Genomic DNA, 22,320 nt, shown 5'->3' with positions numbered 1-22,320 from the left:
TTGGCCGTGCACAGACAATTGAGGTACATAGGAAATCTGAGCAACTCCTGATATCCTTTGCTAAACCCTTTCTGGGTAAACCTGTGTCAAAAGCTACATTGTCCAGGTGGATTTCCCAATGTATTCTTCTCTCATATAAGAGTTCTGGCCGACCTGAACCTGTCTGAGTTCATGCCCATTCTACTCTATTGATTTCTACTTCTGCTGCCTTTTGGTCCAGAGTGTCCTTGGATGACATTTGTTCAGCAGCCACTTGGGCTTCATCCCATATCTTTATTACCCATTACAAGTTGGATATAATTTCAGAGGGAGGGCGTCCTTTGGCTCTGCAGTGCTCCGGAATATTCTTCCATGAGGACCTCCCAAGTTTTTGGTAGCTGGGGACTCTGTCCCACAGTTTGGTGAACAAATGAAGTTACCTACTCGGATAAAATTCGTCAGCAACCAACCCCCCCTCCGTCCCCCTAACCAGTAGTTCGTCCTTTTAGGATCTTTGTGCTTCCTTCTCAGATGACATCAGGTTAGGATGTTTAGCTGATCCTTTGTTTTGTAGTATTCTATGATACTATAGCAAACTCTATCTGAGGACAGAGAGAGATGGCAGGGGGTTATGGGTAAGGGGGAGGAGCTTGGAGCTCTGATCTTAGCTGGATAAAGCTGCCGGCTCAAATCCGATACCCTCAGGTTGCTGACAGATGAAGTTACCTACTCAGATGGAACGTTATGGTGAGTACATAACTTTTTACATTCTCTCACTCCAGGAAAGGTAAGGCCATTTCCAAAGTGTCTATTTTGTGTTGGATCGCTTGTTGCATAGCTCACATTTATGAAAGCGGTCACATTGATCTTCCCAGGACTGTTAAAGCCCATTCTACTAGGTAGATGGTCACTTCGTTGGCCTTCTGGGCAAGGACTTCCTTGGATGACATTTGTGCTGCTGTCTTGGTCAACCCCCCATAGTTTTGTAACACATTATAAACTGGACTTTTTGATCTGGTGAAGAGCTTTATTTAGTTCTTCTGTCCTTTAGCATGTCTGTCCTTGAGATCTCCCACGGTTCTGGATAGCTGGAGACTCTGACCCATCTGTGATCAATAACAACATGGATAGCATCAGCTAAAGTTATGTACTTACCATAACTTGGAATCTGTGCTGTTCAGTGTCATTATTCATCATGTTCCCAACCTCCGTCCCCCCTCATTCTGATGACTGGGAATTCATGGAGGGGATTCCTGGAGTAATGGTGCATTTAGTGTTGCTGTTCCTTATTGTCGACAGTTTCACTGTCCTTATTTCTAACTAGCAAATCTGAGGATCATGGGTAGCAGGGGCTCCTGGGAGGAGAGGAACTCGAGCTCAGGAGCTGTCGCTTACTCTGTCGGCTCAGATCAGCGATCAGATCCAAGACCCATCCATGATGAAAAATGACACTGGATAGCACCGATTCCAAGTTATGCAAGTACATAACTCGCTCTCTGCACTGTATGGCAATCTCCATTCAGAACGTTCTAAGTTGCAAAACTTTGATCTTCTGGTTCTCGGCATTTTGAAGCTTGAAGTTTTGAAACTTTGAGCTTCTGAAGGGAATCCATATATGTGTATATATAACTTGCATAAAGAGAAACATTAGAAAATATTAAACCAAAGCAATTTTAAATATTGGAAGAAGGAACTCCTCCCAGTAGGACTAGGATCAAGAGAAGAACAAGTAACTCCAACTGTCAGAAACTGGCATAGTAAAAAGATAGGATGTTTATGCTGGTAACATCCGTGGATAGGATAGGGTGTATTAAATTTTGTCTCTAGCTAAGGAACAGCTCGGAGTTTTAGGAAGAGATTATATGTTGTACTTGACACAGCAGTGAAAAAACTTGGTGCAAAACTAGATGCTGGAGTGAACAATGCCACTTTATGCATAAAGCATTAGAAGTTAATAAAAAGATTATATTGGACAATGTGATGTGAATGGAGTAAAATGTTAGATCTACCTTTACCACAGAAAGACTAATTTACTGTTTGTCTAGAACCAAAGCAAGCAGCCATATAAAGAAAAATTATTTGTTTGAAATTGTTTCTGCAAATATTTGTACCTCTAAAAGTTAAATTGCTTAAAATATTAGCCTAAGATGTAGACATGAGGGAAATTGAAGAGATTAAGATCATAATTTTGGATAAGACCAAAAGTTTTCACAGTACAAAGAGGAAATTCATCTTCTAGTAGAATGATTTTTAAAGGGAAAAAATCCATCTTTAGAATTTAAAAAAAAATCTACTTTTTCGATCTTTGTTTTCTGAGCTATTATAACACCTCAAAATCATTTTGACTGCTGCTTACAGAATTTTAATGTTTTCTACAAAATGGCTGCCAATGGGATTTGACATTTCAATGTGATCTTTTAGTCCTTTCTTCCCACAATCCATTTCAATTCTGCTTTTTACAAGTTATACTTGACATGAGTAGTGGTGTATTCCTATGCCACTGACATATGAGATTAGTGTCCGTTACTGTCATCTTGTATACTTGCTGTAACAGGACTGCTGCTTTTGTTTCTTGAATAGCCCTCCTTTGTGTGTGTCTCAGGGCTTTTCTTACAGTATACCTAATAGTTGCAAAGCTGCAACCAAAAAAGTAGCTAAATTTAGAGGCCTTTGTTTAAAGTATCTTTTTGTAGTCCCAAGCTGAATTGATGCCACCCCCCACCCCCCACTCCATTGCATACACTTTTCCCTCAGGTGTCAAAACGGTCACTGCTCTGAGGGAGTTTTGCAATTTTATGTATAAGTGACAGCAGTTACTAGAAAGGAAAAGATTTGAAAGTAAGGGGCATAAAAATGGTAAGTGTGCAGAATTGCAAGAAAAAATATTTTCTCACTTTTTCTAAACATCATAGACATCTTTAATAATATGTTTAAGTAATAATAAAGTAGTATAAACAACCAACATTTTAAAGTGTAAAGCTTAGTATTCAGTACTGTGATGCTGCTCATGTTGATTTTTCAAAAGAAGTGATAACTGCCTCTGAACCTTTGATCTAATTGCTCTGGTTGCATATGAAAGGCATGGCTACATTGGAAGCAGCTGTGAATCTGTTAGTTCTCTTCCTCTGTGCAGTAAAGACAGGGGGAAACCATTTCACATCTGTCTTTTTTTTAAAGCTGACATCAGAAGGACCAGTTACCCATATAAGATTGTCAGCAGTACCCGACAGGGAAAACTAGATTTCTCTGGGTCTGGTTTGTCATGCAAATATAGACAAATTCATGTGCAAATTATACAAGAAGTTAAAACTTGTAAAAAGTGGGTAGCCTTTCCTGATTCTGATTCAAAAGTAAGAAAATGAAAGTTTTATAAAGTGCAAGCAGGTTTTTGGTACCAACCCAATACCAGGACCATATTGTAGGAAGAAAAACAACTTGAGAGTTGAGTGGAGCTTTCCTTTAAATAAAAATGGCAGCTAAGAAAAAAGCACTATGCTGAGTTAGTATAATGACAAATGTGAGGTGTTAAATCAATACAAGGAGATCTGACTTGTAGTAAGAATTTTAAAGAATGGCAGCTAAGAAAAGAAAAACATCAAGGTGGTATACTGACAGGAGAGAGGCAAATCATGTGCATTTCATCTATTTCTGCTAGAATTTAAGAAAGTTATAAGACAGTGGAAATAGGACAAATGGAATTTTAGATAAAAGATGGAATATAATTGATGAAGGAAGTTTATAGACCATTGTGGGAGGAACAGAAAAAGGGGCCTTTAGCCATGATGTATGTAGTGTTACAGTTTTGGTCTGTAAAAGGAAACTAGCACACAACTAGTCTATAGAGAAACTAAGAAATTCAGTTTTAGCATAAATATAAAACAAGTGAGGCACCACAGAGTCAACCAAAAGATTTTACTTAATAGCTAGTACATGGATTGACAAATTGACTCTGACTCTGTGGTGTTATACATTTATATTTATAGTAAAATTAATTTTTTAATTTCTTCCCAGGGTAGTTTTCTGCTCCAGCTTCCTCTCACAGGTAGGATCAAGTGAGCTCTACAGGGTCTGGTAATGGATTAAGAAGCATCTACACACAATTGTACAGTAATGAGTGATGGGTAGATTTGTGAGAATTATTATGAGTACATCATAATGTACACTGAAGTATAGGGTAGGATAAGCTTTGTATGTTTGAAATTGTACCTAGTTGTAAGTCTGGGAATACTGTCAGCCCTTGTGTTACATTAGCATTATTATAAGATGAAACTTCTTACACTAAAATAAAGCGATATTCACCAGCTTCAATACACTGAAGGAGCCCTACTTAAACCAACTCAGATTGTTTCAAGCTTGGTGTGCTCCTAGGCATTGCTCTTGACTTTTCACCCTTTTTTTTTGTTAACTGTTTCATTCTTGAATGTATTCGCATTTGCATGTTCCAGCACTCTTGCACCATTTTAATTGTAAAAAGTTATCTCTTGAACGTGTAGATTTGTTTTATAAGACCTCATCTAACCTTCAGTATGGTGTAAATGACGTGGAATCCCAAAAACCCCTGTCTAGTCATGTTACTGTTGAATCAGGAAGGGAATTCTTTGCGGAGAAGTTGTACAGTAAACAAGGATGGCAATGTTTTTACTCATTTTCATAAGGGTTAATAAGAGCTACGTGCAGTTTAGTCACAAAAGGTATGAAACCTAGCATTGTGGCATCATACACCAGTTGGCTCTTTCTCTGTCACTGGAATTGCTAGCTTTTTTTTTTATATATTTACTGGTAACTTTAAGGGCAGTAGTAGAATATTAACCAATTCACTCCAATGAAGCTCAGGAAGTTTGCACTGTACCTTTCAATGGGCAGAGCCTGGGCCTTTTGACAGAATCAAATTATGTCCTCACATTTCAAGCAAGTGTTCATATCTGAAACCATACGGGTTATGAAAGAAGTATAAATGGCAAACCCTTTAGCATAAACTGTTTTTATAGTGGTAGTGTTCTTTAGGTCTTAAACTGAATTTTATAATGCACAGTAAACACAGTAACTATTATGCTTGTGATCTTTTAACAACTTGTATCTCTGCAACCACTCAAGTTACACACATACTGTCAGCAACATTTTATGCATCTAGCTAAGAACTTTCGTATGAGGCTAAAGAATTCTGTTACTTGGTTGTTGAGATATTTAGAAAAACGTGAACATTTTACATTTATGTAAATGTCATGAAAACAGTTTGTCTCCTTATCTGCATTAGACAGAAGTCAAATATTAATGCAGTTGAGTTTGCCATTGTATAAGTTTAAGATAAAATCTTTTAAAACCTAGCATGGTTTTGGAATTATTGATGCAAATATGAACAAGCAATATTTGATGTCTAGAGGTGGGGGTAGGGGTTAACTGCAGATGCAACTAGAGACGTCACTCAGATGTAATGAGTTAATGACATTGTTTTTTTGTTTTTTTTTTTTTTTAACAAGAAACATTTTTATTAAATTATCATGTATGCCATAGGCAATCTTAAATTTATATAAATGAAAATAAACCATACCGACACAATCTCAGTTGCAAACATACATTACAAACCATGCCAACACAACTGTAGCTGCAAACATTATACATCACTTACAATCTATCCAGTCATTGTCAGTCAACCGTTACGTAGCTTGTTCATATCCTGCCTTCTTTTAAACCTTGTTCCATCTCTGCATGTATTTATTCCACACTTCCTTTTTTTTTCTATGTAATTTGCATCTACTCTTTTCTAAAGATCCCAGTTCCAGTTGTTTTATCTCTGCTACGATCTTTGCTACTTCTAGTAAAGTTGGTTTAGACTTTGATTTCCATTTTCGAGTAATTGCTTTGTTCGCAACCATCATAATTACTCAGCAAGGCCTTGCTATGTCTAGGCAATTGCGATTCTGTATCATAGCTCATGAAAATCATTTCCTTGGGACTTCCAAGATGGCTGCACATTGAGTAACAGCTTAATTCTAGCTGTTCCCAGCATGAAAACTGAAACTTGGCAGAGAAAGCCAGTGAACCTAGATTTTAGGGTAAATTTCAGTATTTGGCTCGTAGGTGCACTGCCTGGATCCCGGGAAAAAAAGAAATACAGAGGGACCTGAAGGAAAATCTGCTAAAAAAGGTGACAAAAAATGACTAGAAAAAGTACTGTAGCTGTTCAGCAAAAAGCAGTGCAAGCTCCAGGCAATTCCAGTAACTTGGAAAGTCTAAGGCAACAGCACACAGACCTGACTAAAATATATGAAACACTGGTGGAGTCCAACTCAAACAAGACTGGAAAAAATGGTAGAAGATTTAAACAGATATTCCGATAAGGTGATAAAACTGCCAAACTCAGAGGTCGAAATGAAGAAAAGGCTGGCTGAATATGAGACTGCACTTGAAGAGATGTTTAAAAAAATAATGGGATTAGAAAACAGCGCACATAGGGAAAACTTGAGATTTTCTGTTGTACCAGAGGAGAGAAGCTGGATGGAACTGACTCTATTAATTTTATGAAAGCGCAAGTAAGCAACTGGACTGGTATTCCACAACAGGAATTAATTGAAAGGGCACATTGTGTGTATACTCCAAACCTGGCTATGAGGAAACAACGTAGACTTTCAATAGTAAAGATGCAATCTTAACCAGCAAAAAGAGTTAATTCTGACAAAACTGTGGCAGAAGGACAAAGTACTAATGGGGAAACAGCAGAGTGTTTGTGTAGAATGATTACTCATTGTACACCAGGCAGAAGAGTAAATTTATTCCATTGTTCAGGGAATGTTGAGAAGTAGGCAAAAGATTCCAATTGCTGTACCCAGTTATCTTAAATTTTTTTTCCCTGGAGGAACAAACTCATTTTTTGATTAAGTACATGCCAAGGAAGAAATACAAAAGTCTATCTGACAAAAAGTGAGCTGTGAAACAGAAGATTATGGTTCCTTATTAGAGTGGTAATCAAGACCACAGAGAGACTGTGCCAGTGAAAGTTTTTCTAGTGTTTCAATGAAAAGTTGCTTGAGTGAGGGGAAGAAGCACAAGAGTTGACTACAAGAATCAAGAGTACGTTGGAAATGAAGCAGAGACAGGGTTTGGGAGAAGGAGATGAACAGGAATAGAGCAAGAAATCTGGAAATATTGGACTTCTTGGACTTTAAACTTGTAGGGGACTCTAAAGCGTATGCCCTACTTAATGTCATTAATGTTTGGAAAAATACTCGGGAGAGGAAAAGAGGAGGGAGAAAGTTTACTGCAAGTAAAACTATTTTTTTCTTAATAGTACTATTTAAATGGTGCATGATTTTCTTTGCATGTTATAAAATATTTTTTTTCAGTTATTTTTAAGTGTAGTGTTTGTTCAGTTTTAAGAAATGTATGCACTGCAATGTAAAAAAAAAAAGATCTGGTTAAAAGAGCATGACAGAATTAAAAAAGCTTGCTTTTTCTCATTCTTGCACATAAGGACTGGGTTAAGGTCATTATCTTAATCTAGTAACAAATTTTATGAGAAAACAAGTAAATGAAAGAATATTGAACATTGTAAGGCTTTTTTTTTCTACTGAACATTTTTGTCTGTTTCTGATGTCTCAAGCATACAATCTGATTAAAGGAGAAAAGGAAATGGCTTGTAAAAAAAGTTTTCTGAAAGCATTCAAGTGTTTTCCTAGCTGAGAGAGCTGTAAAGATGAGAAAAACAGACATCGCTTAATAGAATGCAGGCTGTACCATGTGTCTTAGCATGGATAACCTTTCTTTTAGGTTAGCTTGAGTTTGCATGTGGCTGTCAGTTTGGAACATTTTGTTCCTCTTAGTAGGATAAAACTTCAATATTTGAAGCTGTACATAGTTTTGTGTGTTATTCATAAGCTAATACGTTTTAGGTGGTAGTGTGTGTTTGTGTGTGTGTGTTTCTTTGAGGGTTTTCGATAGTCAAAAGTTCTGGAAGATTCACCATAGGCTCAAATGGAGATGACAAGAGGCAACTTTATAAATATTAACCTGCCAAACAGTGCATGCATATAACAAAAGCTGAAACTAGATATTTAACGTACAATATTGGAATAATAGTCTGAGTGTGACATTTTCTGTAATATCTTTAAACGTTAATAGTCTCACAGATAAATACAAAAAAAATAAGTAGTGAGCTATATTAAAAATGTAGAGTGCAAATAGCAATGCTACAGGAGACTTACTTGGAAAGAACTGAACATTTGAACTTGATAAAGGTTTTCAGAATGGTTATTCAGCAGAATACCTGGGACAGAGGAAGGGAGGAGTACTTGACTTGCAATTAACATAAGCTCCAGTAGTAATTGAAGGAGATAAAATAGACAAGGTTAGATTTGTAGTACTAAGGGGCTACTGGCAAGGGAGGAGGATTACACTGGGAAGTATTTATATTCCACTGAAAACTGCTATAATGGAGCTTAAGAAAATTCTTGGAGAAATAATTCGCTTTTGGCAAGGAATATTACTTGCAGGTGGGGATTGGAATTGATTTGCAATAATGATGTGTTGGGGGGGGGCAGAAGGGAAAATGTAGCAAAAGAGAGTAGATTTTTAAATTAACTTATGAAAATGTTTGGCATGGTAGATGTGAACTCAGTACTAGAAGTTTGGAGTGAATTTACAAATTATTCCCCAAGATACCAAAACTGGACTAGGCTAGACAGAATTTACATTTGAGGAATGTGCATTTAATTTAAAGTCTTGATATGTACCCACTAACTATTTCAGATTGTGCTCCAATAATAACTAAAATAAGAACAGAGGGTAATGAAATAAAAATGAGACACTGGCACTATTCCACCCATCTGTTGAAAAGTGGAATTTAAGGAATTGGTAGTTGAAATTATCATGAGTTATTAGAGAAGATAGAAATATCCTCTAAAAATATAGCTAGGGAGTGGGATCAAATTAAAGTGGAGTTTAAAAATACGGTGGTAATAAAAGAAAGGGAGATATGGTTAGGAAGTAAAAAGAATTTAGAGGGATTGACCAATGTTAAAGTATTGCAAAATAAGGGGAATCTCGCAGAACAAGAAGAGGAGCAACTACAGCATGCTAAACAGAAACTAGTGAATTACCTTGACAATGTGCATGACTTTAGAAAGATTGTTTTTAAGCAACTATTTTTGATAATGACTTCAGAGCACAAAAACTTTTAGCACATTGACTCTGGCAACAGAAATTAGAAAGGGCTGTCACTAATCTTGGGGAGCCTATAACAAGGAAGTTAACAAGGGATCCTGTAGAAGTATTAGAAATATTTTGGTAATTTTGTGAAAGTCTGTATAAAGCACAGAAATATGGAAGTCAAGAAAAAGTACAAATGAAATGTTTATGTAAGAATTAAATATGCCTAGGTTAGAGGTAGAGGATCTCACTTACTAACAGGATAGGGGCAGATGAGATAAAAAAGGTATGTATAACCAATCAACAGGAAAGACCCCAGGAATAGATGCTATTCCTATGGAAGCTTGGATGCTAGTAGGGAAAAACATAACAATCTTTGTTTAACAGGGTTTTAAGAGGAGGAGAAATACTGTCGTCCTAGAAGAAAGTGGTGGTAGCTGTAATACCTAAAGAGGGTAAAGATCCATCAGATCCAGCATCATATGGGCACATTTCAATACTAAACCATGATTATAAAGTAAAATAAACACAATGAAAGCTACACCAAGAAGGGTAAACGCCAAGTAAAAATAATATCAAATAACAGTACAAGTAGATTCCAGGGCTCAGACTGACCACACAAATATCAGTAATTCAAATAAAATTGTATTTATTCAAACAACAGTTAGTGCTTTCACATAAGCTTCATCAGACCATGATACATAATTACAAGTGGTCATATTTATGCTACAATCCCTCCAATCAATTTATAACACACTAACACATGACTGTATCCTTATAAAAATACATTCTAAATGTAAAAATGTCTTACAAATAAATATAATATATGAGAAGTATAAGACAAGAAAGACATATCTAGCAAAATATAGTAATCTACACACATTAAAACCATCCTAAAATTAACTTGTATACCTATTACTTCCTAATAGATAGTTTCCTATTTTTTAAAAAGGGTTTGATGCTAGCCCTCTCATTCAGTCCTTTACTTCTAACTGCTCTCAACCTTAGAATCTAATGCTATTCTTACTTTCTGTTGTGTTATCTCCTTCTCTTGTAGGAACTACTATAACCATAAATCTGAAAGTGTGGTCTTCACCCATCATATTGACATTTCGCCAATGCATTTTTCTCATAATTTATTCTAATACTATATAGATATTCCCTCATGTGTTCCCTAAGGGAGTGCTTGGTCTTATCGACATAAAATGACCTACATACCTCACACACAGCAAGATGTACCACATTCAAGCACTTAGTTAGCCATCACTGAAACTTAAAATTCTGTTCAGTTTCTGGATGTATAAAAGTACCACTATTATCTATATATGTGCAGAAATTACAATTATTACATGGAAAAGTGCCATATGTTAAAGTGCTATGTGTTACGGTGCAATCCTTATTGTTGTAATTGGGCCGTTGGCATAAAATAGATTTAAGGTTATGCTTGTTCTTGTATATAAATTTTGGTTCTTCTCCCACTACTTCCTTAAGATCAGGATCAGTGGTAAGTATTCTCCAATGCTTCCTAATAATATTCGTAATCTCATTAACATCAGTGGTGAAATGAATTGGTAGCATAAGTTTATCATTCACAGACCGAGTTTCCATTGTTTCATTTTTACCCACAGGCATGGAATAATAGGGCTTAGCCCTATTTAACCTCAAAACATCCAGGCCATTCAAATTGCGTTCAACCTAGTCTTGACCATAACCTCTCTGCAACAGCATATCTCTAAGTTTACAAAGTTCTTCTTTATAACCAACATCTGTGGCATTAAGCCTCGACACCCTCATGCCTTGTCCTCTTGCAACATTTCTAAAAGTATAGGACGGATGCATGCTTGTTCGATGCAATAAGGTATTCTTATAGCAACTCTTCCTATAAACTCCCGTGTTCATATTACCATCTCTCCCTCTCTGTACGAATACATCCAGATAGTCTATACTTTCTCAGGACCTGTTCATGGTGAATTTCAAGAATTCAGACCCAGCATTTAACCTCTCTAAAAACAGGTCTAATGTCGTACTAGAGCCATTCCAAATAAGAAAGAGGTCATCATCGAAACATCGATTAAAATGGAACAAATTTAATAAATAAATCCATCTTGAACAACACCTCCTCCTCCCAGGTGGCCATAAACATGTTGGCGTAGCTATTGGCACAAGAAGTGCCCATAGCTACGCCATCATGCTGCAAGTACAAACTTGTCATTAGACGTAAACACATTTTGAAGCAGTGTCGATAAGAACAAACATATTAAATAAATTTTGCTGGCATCATATTCACTGTGCTTATGTAGATATCTATGTATAGACATCACTCCATCATGACGGATGACAGTAAACAACGACTGTTAATCAAGAGTGACAAACCAATATCCACTATTATTCAAATTCTGTACATTGAATGCATATAAATCTGTCAAATGCTTGGTGTCCTTAGTACGTATACATTCTTATTAAGGACAAGTCTAATGTTCTTTTCCACATACAAAGAAAAAGGTTGGATCATCCACTTATCCCCTGAAACTATAGGCCTCATGGGGGGATGTACTTCATCCTTATGGATCTTAGGAACACCATGTATACATGGGATCAATGGATGTTCCACAATTAAGAATTTATACAAATGAAGATTTATATTGCCACTTTTCAACAAGTCAGCAAGCATCCTTTTAACTTTCTTATATTGTTCATGTACTTTCATTAAATCAGTGGGGTCACAGAAATGTGCATCACTCAACATATCACACACATCCTGAATATAAACATTTTTATCCATCAGGACTGTTGGGCCACCCTTATCTGTGGGCCTAATAACTATAGATGTATCATTTACCAAATCTTTCAAGGCAGATCGTTGTTCAGAAGTTAAATTATACTTCCTATTCCTACTTGATCCATCCTCAATATTATCATGATTAGCATATAAGTCATCCTTCACTAACTTATTGAATGCCTCCATTAACGGATGTGCATCTGGCATAAAAAGGCTGGATTTCCTAAGTGTGCCCACAGAGTCTTTCACATCATATTCACTCACCTTGAAATGCATTTTCAACATTACATTTCTAACATAACTTCTAACATCCAACAGTGTATCAGTAATATCACTACATTTAGACTGAGTAAAGCTCAAGCCTTTATTTAGGACTGCAGTCTCATGCACAGTCAGTAGCCGACTAGAAAGGATCCAAATCAACGTGTCTCTAATTGAGACCACATTTTCTTCAGTGAGTGATTCACTTGGCCTTCATTGGACAGTTTCTGTTTCTGTTTCCCTCTGCTCTGAGAGCGAGACCTGTGAAACCTGTTCTCCACAGGTATTGGTAACGGAAAATGGTGGCTGTCATTATTGGAAGGCAAATTCACCTCTGTGTTAGTAGACTTAAGTTTGGGTCGTACATCACTTGTACCAACTGACAAGTGTGGACCCACAACAGATGCCGCTGGTTTTGGCAACTGCAAAGCTGATACATTATTAATTGGCATATCCACATGTGGTGCAACATTAACAGTCCCTTGTTGCCTGTTATCCATATTTAATAACGCTTCCCTACATTCACTAACTTCATAAAGCTTGGGAATATTCGCATTATTAGAAATTTGACGTTCTAACCTCAGACATAACAAAAAGAAGGGTTCGGCCAAGTGAAGACATGACCATGTTCAAAGTAATTTGTGTCTAGTTAGTTTACCTTTCTTTTATTCAATTAGGCATCTCTCGTATACCATCACACTATCTAGCATGCCTTCTAACAAACGATCTGCTAAAGCACACGAATGTTATTTATATAGTCTTTGTTGCTGTTTAATAGATGACCTCAATGCGTCCTCCACTGGTTTAAAGAAATCATTTAAAAGTTGCATATACTTGATGCTTACCTTCAAATTAAGTTTCTGCCAGCTGGTAAGCAGACTTGTGTATTGTGTTCCATAGGTCGGCATTTTCAACATCCTAATGCCTCTAGGTATAATTTGGTATGAAATGCAAACCTCAGAATGTTGTCATTGGAGTTGTAGTCTTAAGTTTCAAAAAATCCTTTTCTAATGCATCCAATAGCTATTCTGAGCTCGTCAGTTTCATTCACATCATCTGTCGCCATCATGTCCTGTACAACAGGAAGTGACATCAGTACATTAGTTCCTGGATCCACACATGACCGAAATCTGTCTGGTATGGTTCGAACGACCTCTTCAGGTTTCTCAATGGAACTACCAAGATTCGTACTCAATACACCTCCTTCTGCCATGTCTCCCTTGGTACTAGCTGAACCAAAATCAAGTAAAATAAACACAATGAAAGCTACACCAAGAAGAGTAAACGCCAAGTAGCCCAGTAAAAAGAATATCAAATAACAGTACAAGTAGATTCCAGGGCTCTTGGACTGACCATGCAGGTATCAATAATTCAAATAAAATCGTATTTATTCAAACAATGGTTAGCGCTTTCACATAAGCTTCATCAGACCAAGATACATAATTACAAGTGGTCAAATTTATACTACAATCCCTCCAGTCAATTTACAACACACTAACACATGACTCTATCCTTATAAAAATACAAATAATAATTATTTTTTAAAAATGGTTTTCTAGGCCTCTCATTCAGTCCTTTATCTCTATCTGCTCTCAACCTTAGAATCCAATGCTGTTCTTTACTTTTTATATTTATTTGTAAGACATTTTTACATTTCTGGTTTCTAGCAGGCAATCTGATGAACAGAAATGGCTTGGAGAAAATTTGTTGTGAAAGCATTCAAGTGTTTTCCCAGCAGAGAGAGCTATAAGGATAAGACAAATCCAGACAGCATTTAATAGAACCACAGGCTGACCATGCATTAGGTTGAGTCTGTGTGTGGTGCTGTCTGTTTGCGACATCTGTTCTTTTGTTATGCTGTTTTAACCATTTTTTTATTGCAGTGCCTGCATTACCTAGAACTGAACAAGGATAAAGAAAACCAAAAGAGTGGACAGGAGCACGAGCACCAGTTTACATTAGTACCCCCTTTACACTTAAAAATAACTGAAAAAACTTTACTTTATAACATGCAAAGAAAATTATGGACTATTTAAAAAGTACTATTAAGAAAAAAAAATATTTTACTTAGTTAACTTTCTCCTTCGTCTTCCCCTCTCCTGAGTATTTTTCCAAACATTATTAACATGAAGCAGGGCATATGCTTTAGAGTCCCCTACAAGTTTAACAAAGTCCCAGAACTCCAATATTTCCAGATTCTCTTTTTCTGTCCTGTTTTACAGATATAATTATTGCTTTGTAGTCCCACACTTGTTTCCAAGTTACTGATTTTGTTCTCCAAATGTTAATTACATGAAGTAGGGCATATGGTTTAGAGTCCCCTACAAGTTTAACAAAGTGCAAGAAAGTCCAACAGTTCCAGATTTTTTTTATTCTATTCCTGTTCATTCCACCTCCCACACCCTGTCTCTGCTTAATTTCCAACATACTGTCGATTCTTCTAGTCAACTCTTGTGTTTTTCCCATCTCTCAAGCAATTTCCATTGAAACACTGGAAAAGGTTTCACTGGCACAGTCTCTCTGTTGTGTTTATTAACAGAAGAAAAAGAAACCTAATCTACTTTTGCATCACAGCTCTTTTTTGTTGGACAGAATTTTATATTTCTTCCTTTAGCATGTACTTCATCAAAAAAATAATTTGTTCCTCCAAGGAAAAATATGTTGAAGATAGCTGGGTATAGCAGTTTGAATCTCACACCTGCTTCTCGACATTCCCTGAACAATGGAATACATTTACTCCTCTTCTGCTGGTGTACAATGAGTAGTCATTCTACGCAAACACTCTGCTGTTTCCCACTTTTAGTTACGTCTCCTTCTGCCACAGTTTTGTTCGAATAACGTCCTGCTGCTAAGATTTAATCTTTACTGTTAAAGGTCTAGGTTGTTTTATCATTGCCAAGTTTGGAGCATACACGCGTGCCCTTTCAGTTAACAATTCGTGTTGTGGATTACCAGTCCACTTGCTTATTTGTGTTTTCATGAAATGAATACATTCTGTTTCTTCCAGCTTCTCGGGTACAGCAGAAAATCTCAGCTTTTCCCTATGTGCATTGTCCTCTAATTCTGTTATTTTTCGAAATGTCTTTTCTTGTGCAGTGTTGTATCGGCCAGCTTTTTTTTTTCATTTTGACCTCTGAGTTTTGCAGTTTTATCACCTTATCTGAATATCTGTTTAAAGCTTCTTCCATTTTTCATAGCTTTTTATTGTTTGAGTTGATATACTCCATCAGTGTTTAATTTGTTGTAGCCAGGTCTGTGTACAGTTGCCTTATACTTTACTCTGTGTTACTGGAAGTCATATCTGGAGCTTAGATTGTTTTTCACTGAACAGCTACAGTACTTTTTCCCAGTCAGTGTTTTTGTTTGCTTGTTTGTTTGTTGCCACGTTTTGTAGTTGATTTTCCGTCAAGTCCTGTGTATTTATTTTTCCTGGCATCCAGGCAGGGCACTTACTAAGCCAGTTACTGAAATTTACCCAGAAATCTAGGTCCACTGGCTTTCTCTGCTAAGTTGCTGTTTTCACACTGGGAGAGCTAGAATTAAGCTGTTACTTAATGTACAGCCATCTTGGAAGTCTGCATATTAAATTTAACTTCAGTGTAAATAGTTTGGTGTTTCTAATGGGACCAAATGTGTTTTTTTCCAAAACCATAAAGAAAAGACATTTAGTATTTTCATGAAGCTAGCACTCTAAGCAATCAGGGCTCATAAGATTAAGAAATATGTATAGTCATCACTTACTGATGTAAAATGGTCTTCTGGGCATCAGTGGTATGTTTGTACCAGAACAGACTTTTCAGATTTACAGTTTTCTTTTTTTTTTGTTGCAGTAAATGTAAAGTGGGGGAAGGAGAAGTTTGATGGCATTGAGCTGAACACTGAAGAATCGCCATCGTTGTTCAAAGCCCAGCTGTTTGCTTTGACTGGGGTTCAGCCTGATAGACAAAAAGTCATGCTAAAAGGTGGAACATTAAAGGTAATTTTTCAGACTACACTTTTTCCTCAGAATATCAGGAAACAAGGTATTTAACATCTTGATGTATCCATTGTTAGTGTTGTAAATGGCTGAGATGAAGGAAGGAACCATAGTAGTGCATAATTAAAATGCAAAGATATATGATATTAACCAATAATTCAATTTCATAACCACAGTCTCTTTGTATCTAATCTCCTATTGTAAAACAAATGTGCCAAGTTCTTCTGCAAAACTGTAGGTGATAAAATCCTTGGCTTTTCTTTTTCCAGCTTGTGGGGACTGAGGACCAGGATGGTTATCAACAGTTTATTTTGAAAGTTTTTGCACAGTTGTTCCATCTAAATATTAATCTATTTTGCAGCACATGAGACTGAAGAATTAATGGCTGCAATATGAAGGGATTAGTTAAACATAGTGATTTACAATTAGTCAGCAAGGAGGTCTCCAGGAAGTTACATATGGTATTCCTGTGGAGCTTCGAAGGTAAGATTGGAGCATAATGAGTTGGCAGACTTTAGAAATTTCCTGCAAAGTATTCTGTCAGGAATACATGGTGAGCAAGTGAGTGTAATGCTGATGTTTTTGTGAGCTAGGATACAGGATCTGAATTGCCTAGGCAAAGTAAGATCTTAAGTTTAATTGTGGTTGCTGTCAAAAAAGCAATGACTGGAAAATGGAAATCAAAATTTAAACCAACTGTACTGGAAGATGCTTACATTTGTGCAGTCATTGAAATTTGGTTCAAAGCTGCGGAGAGCACCCCAGCCTTACCAGGTTACCTGTCCTACCATACTTTCAGACTCCAAATGGAGGGCTACAAAGCCAAAGGAGGTGGAATTTCAATATTTATTAAAGACGTACACACCTCCAAGCTGGTCAAACAGTATGACGCACAGGAGACACTCTAGGTGCAGTTAACTGTTGAGAACACACCTATGCAAATCATAGGTAGCTGCAGACCCCCAACCATGACTCAGGAGACCTACTTCACTTATCTGGACATACTTGAATCCATCAAGATTCAACCCTCTACCCTTATCCTGGGCGACTTTAACTAACCAACCATAGAGTGGAAGACCTATTCTAGCTCAAACCAAAAGGCCCAGGGATTCCTCAACTTCGTCAGTGCCAGTGCATTGGATCAGCTGGTTGACACCCCCACAAGAGGTGAAAATGTCCTGGACTTGGTACTAACCAACATGAGTAACCACTGTAGCACCTCTACAGTGTCATCCTGTTTGGCAAGATCCGATCATAAAGCAATCACTTTCAAAGTCACCCCCCCCCCCCTTTGCCAAGGTCGAACAAAAAAACTTTTCCAAAGCTGATTACAACCTCCTGAGACTGGGTATAAGCAGCTTCACAGCCACCATCCCGTCAGTTGGAGCAAGCACTAATGCCCAAGCCTACACCAAAAAACTATATGAGCACCTGTATAGCTGCATGTCAGCAATACCTACAGGACCAAATCATCTTCCTCAAAGAAGAGTAAATCTGTCTGGTGGACAGCAGCAATAAACAGACTCTATAATAAAAGGAAAAAAATTGCTGTCCAGAACCAAGAAGGAACAGGTGCTAAGTTGGAAGTAATATCTCCTTTGTCTAAACAAGCAAATAAGGCCACTGGTGAAATCCTCTAAGGCTAACTTTGAGTCCAAATTGAGCACATCCACTAAGGACCATCGCAATAGTCCACAATCTCAAAGGTAACCCCCAAATCTGCTCTGAATTGGTTGTCAAGAATACCATATACACAAATGCCACAGATATAGCCAACCTGCTGGCAGACAAGTTCAGTGAAAACTTCACCCCCTGTACTCCCCATTGTAAACAGGACACCCCCAGCACCTGCCCCCCATCACCAGGGAGCAGGTCATTAATGCCTTCTCAAAAGGCAAACAATACAGCCTCCATAGGACCTGACAACATCACTGGCTGTGTCCTACATGAACTCCTGGAAGAGCTCTCAGTACCACTAGGCACCCTATTCAAGCAAAGCCTGTGCACCTGCTTCGTCCCAGCATAATGGAGGACCGCCACTGTCATCCCTCTACACAAAGGTGGGGCATCCACCGATCCAGGCAGTTATAGCCCCATCAGCCTAACTAGCTTGATCTGCAAGGCCATGGAACACATTATCATAGACCTTATAAACAAGGACATTGGCAACCTCCAAATGCATGATCCCACACAGTTTGGTTTTGTCAAAGGGAGATCATGCATGTTAAACTTGGTCATTTTCTTTGAAACCATTACCAAAGCAATGGATGAGAAGAAGACACTGCAAACTGCCTACTTTGACCTAGCCAAAGCCTTCGACACTATTCCTGACTTGGGCATAATAGATTAACTCTCCCAGCTAGGCATCAACCCGTATGTTACCAGATGGGTAGCTAACTGGTTCACTGATAGAAACCACTCAGTCAAAATAGGGGAAGCCACCTCTGGTAGTAGACAAGTAACAAGCGTCATACCCCAAGGACCAGTCTTGGAGCCTCTACTGTTTGGGATATGCTTTTCTGAGGTGCAAGCCAAAACCAGTGGTCTGTTGCTGACCAGGTTTGCACATGACTGTAAGCTGGGCACCGTCATAAATTCCCCAAGTGATGTGAACATCCTCCAAGAGGGTCTTACCCAAACTAATGACTGGTGCCTAAAGCATGGCCTCAAACTGAATGCCAAAAAATGCATCATTATCCCCTTTGGGGAAAATGGTGTCCCCAATAATTATCACATTAATAACGTATTAAACACGCAATCAGTCATGAGGGACTTTGGCACCCAGGTTGATAGCAACCTGACTTTTGACCACCACATTGCCTCCGTTGTACGGAAGGCTTTCTACATGGCCCACCTCATAAGTAAGGGTTTTTCATCCTGGAGCAAAGAGATCATAACATCCCTGTACTTCTCCTTGATCAGACCTCTTATAGAGTACAATGCCGCCTTCGGCATGTACCTTGCCAAGTACATGAAGCAGTTGGAGAGATCACAGAGGTTCCTGATCAGGAAATTCCCGTGTCTCAAATGCCTATCCTGTACAGATAGGCTAAAAGCCCTGTGCCTCTACTCCATCTCGTACAAACTGCTCACAGGTGACCTATGTCTGGCATACAAGGCTGTCTCAGACTCGGCCTTGATGGAGTTGCTGCATATCTGTAAGTCAAACTCCACTTGCGCAACCTGCAAGCAAGGCCTTAGCCTGGTCTGTGACATTAATAGAACTTGTTGGTGGGATATATTTGTGCCCCAGCGACTCTCCCATCTGTGGAATAGACTCCCTCTCCATGTCAAGCAGAATACCTCACTAGTCCTCTTTAAGAGGAACCTGAACGACTGGATGGGAAACGGAAAATATACCCCTGGGATCCCAACTGTGTTCCTGCTGAACAAGGAAAACAGGTGCTGACTTTGTGGGAACATGGGTGAAATTCTTGGCTAGGCTTATAAGGGCCACCAGACCAATAGCCTAGTATTGTCCTATGAACCTATACTGAAATATTGAAACCGATATAAACAAACAGGAAGTGGGGTGTTTAGAAAAAGGTAGGAGTAAATTGCATATAAAAATGGAAATTGTAATAATACATGCAGAAAAAAAATGTTTTTGAAGAGGAATGAGGTTTGAGAAGGGAAAAAATAATTTATGTAATGTTGGTTGTATTTGTACATAACTTACATTACCTATTTTATAGTGTTTGTAATTATGAACTTGTTAATGTGGTTTGATTACTTCTACATAAATTTTAAGTTTGCCCATGTCACAAGTGATCAATAAAGTTGTTAAAACCTTCTAGATCCCTTTTTAACAGTATTTTTAAAAAAGGGACAATACCAGCATATTTGAATAAAGCTGTAGTGGATATATTACCCAAAGTGGGTAAAGAAGCTTCATACCCAGGTTAATGTAGACCAGTTTCAATTTAAAACCTTGATTATAAAGTGCGTTATGTTTAAATTAGCTAAGAGAATGGCAGTCGTGTTGCCAAGATTGATGGATAGGGATTTGTGTTTCTAGGTTCATAGATTAGTTACTAGGCTAGCCATTTTAAGCCTAGCAAATCACCCCACGTGAGAATCGAACCTTGCACCTTGTATCTGTAAGATAAACACCTTAACCATTTTGCCAACCACCCACCTGCTTGTAGTTCTGTGGAGGGGACGCAAACAGCTGACAGTATCAGTAGAATAATAATCCAGAGGGAAGCAGCGTATAGAAAAATGCTTCTATTATTGGTGGGTCCTTATGCAGCGAAGATATTCAGTAGAGTCAACTGGGATTTTATGTATAGAGTAGTAATGGTATTTGCTCTTCTGGGTAAAATTAAAAACATTAGTTTTATATACGTGTCAGAAGAATTTTTGACTGGGGAGATGATGTGGACTATAACAAAGAACTGAAATAGACTGCAAGAGCTAAGTGGATTGTTTCTCCCCACAGGACAAAATATGTAAGGCTCCTGATTTGAAAGTATACTTTTAAAGCTATGCATTTGAGGCTAATAACACAAGTAGAAGATTATCATTCAAAATGGAAATGCATGATGCTAAAATGGACATGGAGTGAGTTGAAATAAGATGAGAGAGTAGGATTTTTGTATGTGGACTCCTTAAGGAGTGTAATGACCATAGAAAGCATTATAGTTATACAGTAGCAGAAATATACCAAGTACTAAGCCAACATGGGAATTGAGAAAGGATGTTTTACCAACTCGGATGACTCCAAGTAGGGTGACAGAAAATAGGCAAGAGGGAGGCTGCAGTTTATTGGAGAAAATTTAGTAAAGGAACAAATGTATTGGGAATAAATAATTGTAGAGTAAATGGTAATAGAGTGGAATGAGGCCAAGCAAAGGTTTGGATTGCAGCTGAGATTGTCATCCCTACAAGGGATTGATAGCAGAGTGTATGCAAAGAGAATGGCATGGGGGAGATTTGTGAAAGGTCAGTTTTTGTTGAAGTTTTAGTTGAGCCTAAATCAGAAGCTGCTGTTAAAATGGGTAATTAGTTGTTGTGTCTTTCGGCTTTTCCCGGTTAGGGGTCGCCACAGCGCAACTCTGATCCGCTAATGATTGGTAGTTGATTTTTATGTGCCGAGTTACCAGCCCTGATGCACAACCTTCAATGAAGGTATGCCCATTCACGCATGTCTCCCCGCAGAAGACGGTCTGAGAATCAAACCGGACAGTGTCACCGCCGGACTAAAAAATGGCATGTAAAATACTACACAATAACTACAATAATCAGTCGGAATACATTAAGAAAAAAACAGTGGTAAGATATCTATATAACTGCCAAGTATGCAAGAAAGTGCTGAAGGCTTAGGATTTTTGTTTGGAGGTGTTAGAAAGGGTATTTTTATACCCCAAACAGACTGTAGTGATTTTTTTCCATGGGTAGATGGCAATTACTGTAGATGGGAGGGGAAAAGAGGAGGTAATTAGGGACATGCTGTTTGAGAATTTAATGAATTGGAAGATATTAAATAATCCCTGTATAGCACTTTGTCAGAAATGTTGGAGCAAATTATTGTTAGTAAGGAAATGATTCTTTTGATCTGGGATATAGGATCTGAATTGTGTAGACATGGTAAGGCTTTGCTAAGTTTAATGGTATTGGCTGCCAAAAAAGGATTTACTAGAAAATTGAAATCAAAATCTAAGCCAGCCATAAACAAAGTATTGAAAATTATAAAGGATATAAAATGTTTGGAGGTGAGATCTTTAGAAAAGCAAAAGAGTAAGCTGTATAGAAGGAAATGGAATTTGTGGGGACAGTCCTTGCAGAATAATGTTCAGGGAAGAACTGAAATATAAAGAAAAGTAGTAATTGAGTAAATTATGCAATGTTGGAGTGAATGATTAAAAAAAAGAGAGAATGTGTGTAATGCATGAAACTCATATAAAAATGTGTACATTTTTCTGTAACCATGTGTATGCCCATGCCCTTGTTTAAATTCTGTGAATTTAATAAAGGCATATACATGAAAAATCTACTTTGCAAAAGACCAATCTCTTATCTTTTACTAAAGAAGCTACTGTTTTATGATAGAATTATATAATGTAAAAACGGTTTTCCCTCATGGTAATAGCATGCATTTCATATAAAAAAATATATATATATAACTTTGTGGAACTCTTCCTTCACAGTAACAGAGGTTTGGTAAAACTGCATTCTGTCATAG

At 37.6% G+C, this 22,320-nt stretch overlaps 1 protein-coding gene across 2 annotated transcripts in view; it reads left to right on the top strand.

Annotated features, from left to right (window-relative positions):
• Positions 1 to 22,320, top strand: part of USP14 (ubiquitin specific peptidase 14) — a 1,988,776-nt gene that overhangs the window by 125,732 nt on the left and 1,840,724 nt on the right. For both annotated transcript variants that reach the window (XM_044065241.1, XM_044065240.1), the window contains exon 2: positions 15,991 to 16,136. In XM_044065241.1, coding sequence (XP_043921176.1) covers positions 15,991 to 16,136 — 146 coding nt within the window. The remainder of the gene's footprint in view (positions 1 to 15,990; positions 16,137 to 22,320) is intronic.

The sequence above is a fragment of the Protopterus annectens genome, chromosome 3.part0, assembly GCF_019279795.1.
Source record: "Protopterus annectens isolate FY-2018-M chromosome 3.part0, PAN1.0, whole genome shotgun sequence".
NCBI classification, from domain to species: Eukaryota; Metazoa; Chordata; order Ceratodontiformes; family Protopteridae; genus Protopterus; species Protopterus annectens.
Note: the sequence above shows the minus strand (reverse complement) of the source record. Positions and strands in the feature narration are given on the sequence as shown.